The sequence below is a fragment of the Nerophis ophidion genome, linkage group LG20, assembly GCF_033978795.1.
Source record: "Nerophis ophidion isolate RoL-2023_Sa linkage group LG20, RoL_Noph_v1.0, whole genome shotgun sequence".
Classification (NCBI taxonomy): Eukaryota; Metazoa; Chordata; class Actinopteri; order Syngnathiformes; family Syngnathidae; genus Nerophis; species Nerophis ophidion.
In genome coordinates this window covers 43,281,776-43,295,959 of record NC_084630.1, presented here as the reverse complement: position 1 = coordinate 43,295,959, position 14,184 = coordinate 43,281,776, and the positions used below count along the sequence as shown (strand labels likewise).

At 41.0% G+C, this 14,184-nt stretch overlaps 1 protein-coding gene across 1 annotated transcript in view; it reads right to left on the bottom strand.

The window, feature by feature from the left end:
- crtac1a (cartilage acidic protein 1a) overlaps positions 1-14,148 on the bottom strand; it is a 30,340-nt gene extending 16,192 nt beyond the window's left edge. The window contains exons 1-5 of the mRNA XM_061881279.1: positions 14,021-14,148; positions 11,645-11,850; positions 11,374-11,570; positions 6,840-6,976; positions 1,016-1,172 (exon numbers count right to left, since the gene is read on the bottom strand). Of these exons, the coding sequence (XP_061737263.1) occupies positions 1,016-1,172; positions 6,840-6,976; positions 11,374-11,570; positions 11,645-11,841 (688 nt within the window). The 5' untranslated portion in view covers positions 11,842-11,850; positions 14,021-14,148. The remainder of the gene's footprint in view (positions 1-1,015; positions 1,173-6,839; positions 6,977-11,373; positions 11,571-11,644; positions 11,851-14,020) is intronic.
- Between the last annotated feature and the right edge of the window lie 36 nt (positions 14,149-14,184).

Below are 14,184 nucleotides of genomic sequence, written 5' to 3'. Positions count from 1 at the left end.
CACTAGGGCCAATTTAGTGTTGCCAATCAACCTATCCCCAGGTGCATGTCTTTGGAAGTGGGAGGAAGCCGGAGTACCCGGAGGGAACCCACGCATTCACGGGGAGAACATGCAAACTCCACACAGGAAGATCCCGAGCCTGGATTTGAACCCAGGACTGCAGGAACTTCGTATTGTGAGGCAGACGCACTAACCCCTCTTCCACCGTTTTCATTAGAAAAAAAATGCAGCTCAGTTTTATATTCAGCAAACCGATGCCCTTGGGCCGTACGTTTGACACCCCCGGTGTAGGTAGGTAGAGAAGCTATCATGCCGTAATATGATCGCATGGGCTTAGAGTTTTAGACCCCTGATTTAAAGCCAAATACAGTATGTCTAATTCTATCATAAAAAAAGTAATTGCCATGATATTTTATTATTAGGGCACCAGCCTAAACACTTCATATGCCAACTATGTTAATAGATGTTTTTTTCCCCATTAGTGAATGCCAAATGAAAAAAAATATTTCTTGCTGGCTGCTACCTTACAATAGTATTTATTTATTTTGGAGTTACCTGAACATGGTGAACCCATCATTTGTCAGGCAAGTACTGATGCATATTTCTTTTAATGAGCTATTAAACTGCTGAAATGCTATCAAAATGATTTTGGGCAGTTCTATACAACATGACACAGGGAGAGGAGCTAGAAGAGCAGGGAAGTCCAAAAATGGCGATTATTTTGTATTTATTTTTTGCTCATAATGTTGACCATATCAGTTTTGAAGTAATCGTGGACCAGGTCGACAAAAACATGTAATTAAGTGATAGAATTAATACTTTTACATGCCTTTAACCAAACTGTATATGCAGGTTAAATGGATCATCTGGACGATATTGGTCCTTTAAGTGCTATCAGATGACTGATGCGATCTGAGTTTGCCCTGGCCCACCTCTTCCAATCATACTAAAATAAGGCAAGTTTACCAAACCCGGTGCGCTCGTCTTCGACAGATCACGACCTTTGGCGTCTCACCTGTGAGCTTGTTGACTCCAGCTGTGGCAGCAACATCAGACAGGGCGATGACGCCATTTGCCACATCACTAGCAGCCTCATCCATCTCTAAAAGAGCGTGGGGGCCGATGTTGCCGCTGGCGTAGTTTGCCACGTAGACCGAGTAGCGGCCGGTTCCCTGAAGAAACATGGAAGGTAGAAAAGTTTTGAAAGGAACCGCTTTAAAGCACAGATGTCAAACTCATTTCATACGGCTGGCGAAAGCCTGGAAATAATATGCGTCAGTAAAATACTTAATCTTTACTTTAATAAATGTGTTCCTTCTTTCTGTTTTGACAGAAAAAAAATACTTGCACTATGTGCCATTGCATATATTTTACATTTTAATACTATATGGGAGTATAAGAAATATATTTTAATAATTTAATTAAATGTGTATGAATTTAGGTTAGAAAGTACTTATGTATGAATCTGTAATATTAATGTTGTTAATGTTAATAATGTAATTTTAGATTAGATTAGATCAATCAATCAATCAATGTTTATTTATATAGCCCCAAATCACAAATGTCTCAAAGGACTGCACAAATCATTACGACTACAACATCCTCGGAAGAACCCACAAAAGGGCAAGGAAAACTCACACCCAGTGGGCAGGGAGAATTCACATCCAGTGGGACGCCAGTGACAATGCTGACTATGAGAAACCTTGGAGAGGACCTCAGATGTGGGCAACCCCCCCCCTCTAGGGGACCGAAAGCAATGGATGTCGAGCGGGTCTAACATGATACTGTGAAAGTTCAATCCATAGTGGCTCCAAGACAGCAGTGAGAGTCCCGTCCACAGGAAACCATCTCAAGCGGATCAGCAGCGTAGAGATGTCCCCAACCGATACAGGCGAGCGGTCCATCCTGGGTCCCGACGAGCGGTCCATCCTGGGTCTCGACTCTGGACAGTCAGTACTTCATCCATGGTCATCGGACCGGACACCCTCCACAAGGGAGGGGGGGACATAGGAGAAAGAAAAGAAGCGGCAGATCAACTGGTCTAAAAAGGAGGTCTATTTAAAGGCTAGAGTATACAGATGAGTTTTAAGATGAGACTTAAATGCTTCTACTGAGGTAGCATCTCGAAATTATAGTACAGATAGTATAGTATAGATAGTACTTTATTCATTCCGTCAGGAGAGTTCCTTCAGGAAAATTACAATTTTCAGCACAATCCCATTCAAGATCAGACAAACATTACAGGGAGACAGAACAGGATCGCTGACGGGTCTGCCGGCTTCCAGCGCCCCTTACAAAAAAAGATGAGATACAGGTAAACAAGGGGGCGGGGGGAAAAATAGAAGATTAAAATGAAAAAAAAAAAAATCGGTCTTAGCCTGGGCCTTGGAGAGGGGGTGCAGACTGAGGCCAAGGGGAAAAACAAACAAAAAAATAAAAATAAAAAAAAGTTACATTTCTATGAATTTAAGTTATAAAGTAGTAATAATGATGAACTATTAGTTGTTTTTCCTAATAATGCAACAAATTAAATATCATACATTAGATTTTTGTTAATATTATAATGAATATCCAAGCAAGTTATCCATGAAAATGTACACTGTAAAACTGACAAGACAATTTACGGTAAAAAAATTGTCTGCTCAGTCACCAAAATTTTACCATAAACAACAGCGGTACCCTTTTTTTTTTTTTTACTTACAGTAATACCGTATTCTCCGGACCATAAGGCACACCGGATTACAAGGCGCACTGGTCTGTTTTTGATCTTTTTTCATATGTATAAACCGTCCAACCGGAACTCTAATAACTAAAGTTCCTTGGGTGAATAATTAAACTCACTACACTGGTATGTTTTAGCACTTTTATGGAGCGTTTACTGACAGATATAAGTAAGAACTTTACATTACTTTATATTAGAAATGGCAACAGCGGAGGATGAATTTCCCATAACAAGGTAGAGAAAAAGAAGAAGTTTATTTCCTATACCAGGGGTGCCCACACTTTTTCTGCAGGCGAGCTACTTTTCAATCGACCAACTCGAGGGGATCTACCTCATTTATATAAATCATTTATATTTATTTATTTATGAAAGAGACATTTTTGTAAACAAGTTAAATGTGTTTAATGATAATACAAGCATGTGTAACACATATAGATGTCTTTCTTTCACGAAGACAAGAATATAAGTTGGTGTATTACCTGATTCTGATGACTTGCATTGATTGGAATCAGACAGTAATGATGATAACGCCCACATTTTCAAATGGAGGAGAAAAAAAGTTGTCCTTTCTGTACAATACCGCATGAAAGTGGTTGGTTTTTGGCATCTAATTCATCCAGCTTCCATACACTTTACAAGAAAAACATTGGCGGCAAATTCCGTAGCTTGCTTGATTGACATTCACGGCACCCGAGGGTCTTGTGAGATGACACTGGCTGCTGCCAGTTCATTATTATGAAAAAATGACAGAGAGGAAGGCGAGAAACACTTTTTATTTCAACAGACTTTCGCACCGTCCCTTCCATCAAAACTCTAAAGGCCGACTGCACATTTCCTATCTTCACAATAAAAGCCCTGCTTCATGCTGCCTGCGCTAACAAAATAAGAGTCTCGGAAAGCTGGCGTGCACAAGTGATGTGCACGCCAGCTTTCTGAGGGATCGCTTGTGCACGCCAGTTTTCCGAGACTCTGTATTTAGTTAGCGCAGGCAGCATGAAGCAGGGCTTTTATTGTGAAGATAGGAAATGTGCAGTCGGCCTTTAGAGTTTTGACAGAAGGTACGGCGCGAGAGTCTGTTGAAATAAAAAGTGTTTCTGGCCTTCCTCTCGGTCATATTTTCATAATAATGATCTTGCAGCAGCCAGCGTCATCTCACAAGACCCTCCGGTACCGTGAATGTCATTTAAGTGACGTCTTGGTGAAGACTGATGATCACAAATTTTTAGGACTATTTTTTTTAAAAGCCTGGCTGGAGATCGACTGACACACCCCCCGCGGTCGACTGGTAGCTCGCGATTGACATAATGGGGTCGGTCGTCACAAACTACAAAGGCGGACACGCGAAATTTTTCAGGATTTATACAGATCCCAAATACAGAACAGCAGGTACCAGAAGGTAAGGAAAGTGTCTTTAGCATAATATTGCGAAACAAAACGCTGCATAATGTCTTACCTTATATACACCCCATAATAATACTCGTATATTGAAGCACATCAAGCGGTGCGGCTTCATAGCTTACCAAAGTCGTACTAAAACATTTTGATAGATTTTTGAGCGCCGTGTGTAATGTTCTATATTTTCAATGGAACATATAAATAAATGATAAATGGGTTGTACTTGTATAGCGCTTTTCTACCTTCAAGGTACTCAAAGCGCTTTGACACTACTTCCACATTTACCCATTCACACACACATTCACACACTGATGGAGGGAGCTGCCATGCAAGGCGCCAACCAGCACCCATCAGGAGCAAGGGTGAAGTGTCTTGCTCAGGACACAACGGACATGACGAGGTTGGTACTAGGTGGGATTTGAACCAGGGACCCTCGGGTTGCGCACGGCAACTCTCCGACCGCGCCACGCCGTCCCTAATATATAAAATGTTGGTGTTGTTTACTTGTTAGAATACAGTAATTATGTGTAAGTTATCACATAACTCTTATGCTTAAAGTCTGTTGCTATAGATATAAGCTATTGTGCTCAAGTTGTACATTTTCTGTCTGTGCAAGGACAAAACTTGTTATCAGCTAAGGCATATGAGGGGTTGCCTCGTCGCAGATATTTTGTTTGTCATAGCCCACTAACAGCCAAGGACTTCAAGGACCTCAACAAAGATAAGATGGCAGCACGCAGACGAAGCAGAGACAAGGCAATCACAAGGACCCCAGCAATCCGTCACGTATTGTGCATACTGGAAGCCGCTTTGCATAAAATGTGTGGCCACTCCTTTTAGGGGCGGCCTCAGTGATGTAACCAGGGACCTCCCAAATAAATAGAGGAGCGCGTGGGACTGTTAGCTCAGAGCGTGGTGGGAGATTGTAACTGAGCGTGCAATCCCTAACGTCTCTCCTTATTGAGCCAAATTGAACTCTGTTTTTGCATGATTCCTTGCTTCTTGTCTGTTTCATAGATGTCATCAGTGTTTGAATCTGACATTACTTCTGTCATATCGGGTGACGTCATACGCAAATACGGTGTTAGCTTTCACTGTTATGCTGATGACACCCAACTCTACATGCCCCTAAAGCTGACCAACACGCCGGATTGTAGTCAGTTGGAAGCGTGTCTTAATGAAATTAAACAATGGATGTCCGCTAACTTTTTGCAACTTAATGCCAAAAAAACGGAAATGCTGATTATCGGTCCTGCTAGACACCGACCTCTATTTAATAATACAACTTTAACATTTGACAACCAAATAATAAAACAAGGTGACTCTGTAAAAAATCTGGGTATTATCTTCGACCCAACTCTCTCCTTTGAGTCACACATTAAAAGCGTTACTAAAACGGCCTTCTTTCATCTCCGTAATATCGCTAAAATTCGCTCCATTTTGTCCACTAAAGACGCCGAGACCATTATCCATGCGTTTGTTACGTCTCGTCTCGATTACTGCAACGTATTATTTTCGGGTCTCCCCATGTCTAGCATTAAAAGATTACAGTTGGTACAAAATGCGGCTGCTAGACTTTTGACAAGAACAAGAAAGTTTGATCATATTACGCCTGTACTGTATATACCTTTATATACATATATACATACATATATACCTGTACTGTATATACCTTTATATACATACATACATACATATATACCTATACTGTATATACCTTTATATACATATATACATACATATATACCTGTACTGGCTCACCTGCACTGGTTTCCTGTGCACTTAAGATGTGACTTTAAGGTTTTACTACTTACGTATAAAATACTACACGGTCTAGCTCCATCCTATCTTGCCGATTGTATTGTACCATATGTCCCGGCAAGAAATCTGCGTTCAAAAGACTCCGGCTTATTAGTGATTCCTAGAGCTCAAAAAAAGTCTGCGGGCTATAGAGCGTTTTCCGTTCGGGCTCCAGTACTCTGGAATGCCCTCCCGGTAACAGTTCGAGATGCTACCTCAGTAGAAGCATTTAAGTCTCATCTTAAAACTCATCTGTATACTCTAGCCTTTAAATAGACCTCCTTTTTAGACCAGTTGATCTGCCGCTTCTTTTCTTTCTCCTATGTCCCCCCCTCCCTTGTGGAGGGGGTCCGGTCCGATGACCATGGATGAAGTACTGACTGTCCAGAGTCGAGACCCAGGATGGACCGCTCGTCGGGACCCAGGATGGACCGCTCGCCTGTATCGGTTGGGGACATCTCTACGCTGCTGATCCGCTTGAGATGGTTTCCTGTGGACGGGACTCTCGCTGCTGTCTTGGAGCCACTATGGATTGAACTTTCATGGTATCATGTTAGACCCGCTCGACATCCATTGCTTTCGGTCCCCTAGAGGGGGGGGGGTGACCCACATCTGAGGTCCTCTCCAAGGTTTCTCATAGTCAGCATTGTCACTGGCGTCCCACTGGATGTGAATTCTCCCTGCCCACTGGGTGTGAGTTTTCCTTGCCCTTTTGTGGGTTCTTCCGAGGATGTTGTAGTCGTAATGATTTGTGCAGTCCTTTGAGACATTTGTGATTTGGGGCTATATAAATAAACATTGATTGATTGATTGATATTGCCATCATAGTGCTGCCTAACTGCGATGTGACCCTCAATGAAAATGAGTTTGACAGCCCTGCTTTGAAGGAAACAGATAAAGAGCTACGTTGAGGGTCGCTGACCTTTCTGTCAACACATGCCACAGAACGCCCCGCCATGCGGTTAGCAACGCCACGGCGCACATTGAGCTCGTCACTGAGCAGATCCTCAAAGCGACCGTTACGGAACTTGAAGAGCTTGTCGAAGTAAGTTGCCCGTCCTGCGTAAAAACAAGGGAGGAAAACAGTCGGTTATTATAATAAAACTAAGAAATGTAAAAAAACAAATTGTAGCTTTTTGCGATGTAAACAATAAAAAAAATAAAAATCTATTCCTAGGTGGGCCATAATGGTAAAATCATGGCACGATAACTTAAAAGTAAAGACAACTTCAGATTGTTTTCTTTGTTTTACTTTGGCTAAAAATAGAACAAGCACATTATGAAAACGTACAAGTCACAAATAATCCTCTGGACAAAACTCTTAAAGTTTGTTGACAATTCTGTGGAAATTGATGCAGCTTCAAAAACACAATGATCTTAGACTTGGTCTCAGTGTATCTACAAAGACAGGATTAAACTTTAAGTCGCAGTCTTTCTCCGATTGGATCCATAGCTAACTCATCAAACCGTAAGAAACAGAGGTAAAAACTATTCAAAAGGGTTAAGTTCACTTTTCTTGTGTTTGACAGAGACATTTTGGGGCAACGAGGGTGCCAAATGACCATGTGTTCGAAGCAGAAGACAAAACGGCAGGCTTTAAGTTTCATGTGGGTCGAGGAGGAGCCACTGTCACCCTTTACTGCATACTTCTTGCTTGGCCCCGGTATAAACCGTTTGCTTGCCTCACAGAATTGCTATTGTGACATCCAGTGGACACATTTATAACAGCAGTTTTTTTCGTAAAAAAAAAATAAAAAACGCAAATTTTTATACTTGGCAAACTCATCATGTGGGCTGGAAAAAAACTGTTTGCTGGCCTGATCCGGCCCACGGGCCGGATGTTTGGCACCCCTGGTCTAGAGAGAGGAGGATATAACAACACCTGGTAGTGTGTCAGCATTGTGACAGTCAGTACACGACAAGAAGTATCACCATAAGATCGATATGAGAGAGATTAGATCGATATTTCTATTTTAATAATTTAATCCATCATTTTTATGTTGTTTTTGATCATATTTACAAAGTTGGGGAAGAAGTCCTTGGACACTGGGGGACTTTAAGGGCAGAAAGGATTTAAAAGAGTAACAAATGGTAGTTTTTGCTTTTGTTTAGTTATCGTATACTATTAACTTTGATTTTCTCAAACAATCCATCCATCCATCCATCCATCATCTTCCGCTTATCCGAGGTCGGGTCGCGGGGGCAACAGCCTAAGCAGGGAAACCCAGACTTCCCTCTCCCCAGCCACTTTGTCTAGCTCTTCCCGGGGGATCCCGAGGCGTTCCCAGGCCAGCCGGGAGACATAGTCTTCCCAACGTGTCCTGGGTCTTCCCCGTGGCCTCCTACCGGTTGGACGTGCCCTAAACACCTCCCTAGGGAGGCGTTCGGGTGGCATCCTGACCAGATGCCCGAACCACCTCATCTGGCTCCTCTCGATGTGAAGGAGCAGCGGCTTTACTTTGAGTTCCTCCCGGATGGTAGAGCTTCTCACCCTATCTCTAAGGGAGAGACCCGCCACACGGCGGAGGAAACTAATTTCGGCCGCTTGTACCCGTGATCTTATCCTTTCGGTCATGACCCAAAGCTCATGACCATAGGTGAGGATGGGAACGTAGATCGACCGGTAAATTGAGAGCTTTGCCTTCCGGCTCAGCTCCTTCTTCACCACAACGGACCGGTACAACGTCCGCATTACTGAAGACGCCGCACCGATCCGCCTGTCGATCTCACCATCCACTCTTCCCTCACTCGTGAACAAGACTCCTAGGTACTTGAACTCCTCCACTTGGGGCAGGGTCTCCTACCCAACCCGGAGATGGCACTCCACCCTTTTCCGGGCGAGAACCATGGACTCGGACTTGGAGGTGCTGATTCTCATTCCGGTCGCTTCACACTCGGCTGCGAACCGATCCAGCGAACAATCTCAAACAATCGTGTGTAGTAAAAGAGAATAAATAAGTAGTTTAAATAACAGTCAACTAGGGCAGTGGTTCTCAACCTTTTTTCAGTGATGTACCCCCTGTGAACATTTTTTAAATTCAAGTACCCCCTAATCAGAGCAAAGCATTTTTGGTTGGAAAAAAAGAGATAAAGAAGTAAAATACAGCACTATGTCATCAGTTTCTGATTTATTAAATTGTATAACAGTGCAAAATATTGCTCATTTGTAGTGGTCTTTCTTGAACTATTTGGAAAAAAAGATATAAAAATATTTTATAATTGAATCACTTGTTTATTTTTCAACAAGTTTTTAGTTATTTTAGTTATGTGAAGATTTCTACACATAGAAGTAATCATCAACTTAAAGTGCCCTCTTTGGGGATTGTAATAGAGATCCATCTGGATTCATCAACTTACTTCTAAACATTTCTTCACAAAAAACGAAATGTTTAACATCAATATTTATGGAACATGTCCACAAAAAATCTAGCTGTCAACACTGAATATTGCATTGTTGCATTTCTTTTCACAGTTTTTGAACTTACATTCATATTTTGTTGAAGTATTATTCAATAAACATATTTATAAAGGATTTTTGAATTGTTGCTATTTTTAGAATATTTAAAAAAAATCTCACGTACCCCTTGGCATACCTTCAAGTACCCCCAGGCGTACGCGTACCCCCATTTGAGAACCACTGAACTAGGGTTTTCCCGATACCAATATTTCGATACTTTTTGATACCTTTCGATACTTTTCTTTATTAGTACTGTTATTATTATTAATGTTTATTTATATAGCCCTAAATCACAAAGTGTCTCAAAGGGCTGCAAAATCCACAACGGTATCCTCGGTTCAAATCCCACATAAGGGCAAGGAAAAACTCACAACCCACTGGGATGTCAATCTGAATGACTATGAGAAACCTTGGAGAGGACCGCAGATGTGGGTGACCCCCAAGGGGACAACAAAAAATGGCATTATTGGCTTTATTTTAAGAAAAAATCTTACGGTACATTAAACATATGTTTCTTATTGCATTTGAAGAAGAATTTTGTTCTTATATAAAATAGTGAACATACAAGACAACTTGTCTTTTAGTAGTAAGTAAGCAAACAAACGCTCATAATTTAGTCTGCTGATCTATGCAGTAACATATTGTGTCTTTTCCCATCACATTATTTTGTCAACATTACGAGGGACAATCTGCAAAAATTAATTATTAGTCCACTTTTTCATTTAATGTTAATATCTTGTTATTTTTCGTTTCAACATGTTCTAGCTACACTTCTGTTAAAATGTAATAATCACTTCTGTTGTTTGGATACTTTACATTAGTTTTGGATGATACCACAGATGTTAATATCGAGCTGATACCAAGTCGTTACAAACAAATAAACAAATATAAACAAATTCCTCATGTGTCAAGGGACATATTTCCTGAGTTTATAAACATATGCCTTTTTAAAAAAGGAAAAAACGATTTTGTGAGTATAAAAAATATAAATGTAATCATAGTAGTATAGACTAGATACGCTCTTGTACTTGATATCATTACAGTGGATGTCAGGTGTAGATCCACCCATGGCATTTGTTTACATTCAGGCGCGCTAGCTTTTGTTAACGTTGACGCCGGTGAGCTGTTGTGTCCTCCTACGGTGTGTAGTGAAGCATGTTTAGCTATTCCTCGTCCTGCAGGGATGATACTTGTAAGAAACTCACTTTATTTGTCGCCATGGAGGCGAGGATTAGTGATTTAAATAAATGATAAATGGGTTGTACTTGGATAGCGCTTTTCTACCTTCAAGGTACTCAAAGCGCTTTGACACTACTTCCACATTCACCCATTCACACACACATTCACACACTGATGGAGGGAGCTGCCATGCAAGGCGCTAACCAGCACCCATCAGGAGCAAGGGTGAAGTGTCTTGCTCAGGACACAACGGACGTGACGAGGTTGGTACTAGGTGGGGATTGAACCAGGGACCCTCGGGTTGCGCACGGCCACTCTTCCACTGCGCCCCGCCGTCCCCTTAGAAGTAGCTAAAACATTGCCGATTGCGGATTGATGTTTGCTGGTAGCAAGCTAGCAATGTCTTAAAGTACCTTTTCCTGAGGGCGTTTCAGTGTTATAGATTCACTTCAATCATCAGTTTTTAGGCCAAAATGTGTCCGTTCTCCATTTTCTGTCTACACACTGTGTCTGCTTGTAAGTACTCTGTGATTGCACGCTGCCGAACATGCTCCCCTGCTCATAAAACCAGCAATTTTCAAACAGAGTATAATACCGTTTTTGATTTGTTAGTACTGTGACACTATACTAGTAGCGGTATACCGTACAACCCTACAGTCAACTAATGTCTAATGTCAGTAGCAGTCATCATAATTGAAAAATGTACAGTTAACACTTGAGATTTGTAGGTATTGGTATTGGCTGATCTCAATTGGCATTGGAATGAATCCCTGATCGGAACATCCCTACTAATGAGATTAAAAATAATGACGATAATTACCAGAGTAGGCATTATTTGTGTTGAGGAAGTAGATCTCTTCCCGTCCATCTCCGTCCACATCACAGGCTGTGACCCCAATGGCATTCCCCGCTACGTCCCTCAGAGCGAAGTACGGCGAGTTACTATCGTCCACTGCGATGTTTACCAGCTTCTTCTGAGTGCGGTCGTACTTTAACACCAGGTTGGGTCCATTGTATCTGAAGATGGACGGCATTTAATTCAGTTTCAAAAGACTCTATACTCTGTAGTCTCAATTGCCTCCTCGTCTCACCCTGCTACCACCACTTCCAGATCGCCATCGCCGTCCACGTCTGTGACCGCCATTCCATAGTTGAGCTGTGTGGGATTGTGCAGCTGATCAGGAGGAAAGATGGCCTGTGTCACTTCTTGGAACATAGGATCCCTGCTCTGACAGTGAGACTGGTGCCAGAGCCCCACCAGGAGGATCAGCAGCTTTGCAGGCCACATTGCCGAATCCTGGTGAACAAAAAGAGAAAGCGTGATAGAAAATGCATAACATTCTGACCTGAAAGCGGAGCTTATCCGACCCATTGCCGGCTAAAGTGAAGGATGTTACCGCCTACGAATACATGGGCCCAGAAGGGAACATCTGATCTGTGCTCCTCGACTTTGGTCTGCATGGGAGCCGAACAGCAGGACAGGTGTAACAAATACATTATTACCTGTCATTATTTATAACTCCTTGTGCACATCTGAATGCGTATTATTTAAATGTTTACCTACGTTTGAAGCAGAGGTGTAGTATTAAGTGCCACCTTTGGCGAGGCATTTTTTTAAAGCAGCACTGCAGCATGGCGCCTCCCTGTTTAAAGCGTCACCTTTATCATTAGTTTTGAAGCCCAAATACCTCCATATTGCGCTTCACGCACCCTCTTTATTAACCAGGAGAATTGTCGTTTTTTTGCCATTCTTCCTCTCCACAACGTTATTGCTTGTAGGCGCTTTGTGTGTGCATTTTGAAAGACTCAACATCATGCGCCTCGCTCTGTAGTCACCGCCGCACAGCAACATATCGATTAAAAACGGTGCCGTTATTTTTTATTATCTCAAAAGCAGTATAGTACTGTTTCCAATTAGCAAGTACCGTACCACCCTAGTTTGTACTCACTCTTTTTGTGTAGAATAAATTGTTCATCTTCAATTCTAATCCAGCCATCCATTCATTTCCTACCACTTGTCCCTTTCGGGGTTACGGGGGCTGCTGCAGCCTATCACAGCTGCATTCTCATTATTTTAGACAGCCTTAGAATTAAATATTCTGGGTGGACTCTGTACCTCCTAAAGAGAGGGTGCCAATAATATATTCACCCCAAACAAAGAGAATCAGCTTGTTTTGCGAGAACATAAGATTTTGTATTAAAAAATCAACAACAAATATGTTATCTGCATCCTGTATTTAAGTAAGCAATTCTTTCTCGCTTAGTTGTTTGTGTGTGTACACACACACACACACACACACACACACACATGTATATATGTATATACAAATATACACGTATATATATACACATATATACATATATATGTATACACACACATGTGTATCTACTGTATATACACATGTATATATATATATATACACACACACATGTGTATATATGTATATACATATACAGATGTATATATATATGTACATGTGTATATATATACACATGTATATACATACTGTATATACACATATGTATATATACAAAATGTGTATATATACATGTGTATTACACATGTGTATATATACACATGTATATATATACTGTATATACACATGTATATATGTATACATACACACGTATATATATGTATATATATATATATACAAATGTGTATATATACTTTATATACACATGTATATACACATGTATATATGTATACATACATGTGTTGTATATACATGTGTATATGTATACATATACATATATATGTATATATATACAAGTTGATTGGCAACACTAAATGGTCCCTAGTGTGTGAATGTGAGTGTGAGTGTTGTCTGTCTGTCTGTGTTGGCCCTGCGATGAGGTGGCGACTTGTCCAGTGTGTACCCCGCCTTCCGCCCGATTGTAGCTGAGATAGGTGCCAGCGCCCCCCGCGACCCCGAAAGGGAATAAGCGGTAGAAAATGGATGGATGGATATATGTATACATACATGTATGTATGTATGTATATATGTGTATATATACATGTGTATATGTATACATATATGTATGTATATATGTGTATATATATATATATATATATATATATATACATATATATATATATGTATATGTATATATATATATATATATATATATATATATTATTCGACCTACTTTGACCCTTGGGTGAACTTTTCAAATCAAATGGAAAGCTACTGGGCGGCTGGTTGGAGCCCCTTTCGCTTAAAATATACATCACTCATCTTGGCTAAAAATCTCCAAATCCTAAATCCGCCCCTGCAAAATGTGATGCTTTGCACTTGAAAGACGTGCACAAGATTGTTCCGTAAATAATTGCACTACTATACTGCAAAGTTCCAATGCCAATCAAAATACTACTGTCCATGCATGCATGCATGCATGAATAATCTTTGTCCTTTGTAAATCTAATGCATTTGTTGCATAAGAACAACACAAGCCTGCTGCCTTACCCGAGCTTTGTTTCAGTGAGTGAAGGTGAAAATGACGGTGGGCAGATTTTGAAGCGCATTTAACGTCTATAATGTTACATCACCAATAAAAACGTTGCAAAACATCAGCTTTACGAAACAGGAGGAGGGGGCGGGGCGCATATTAGCCAATCACTGCCTCGGAT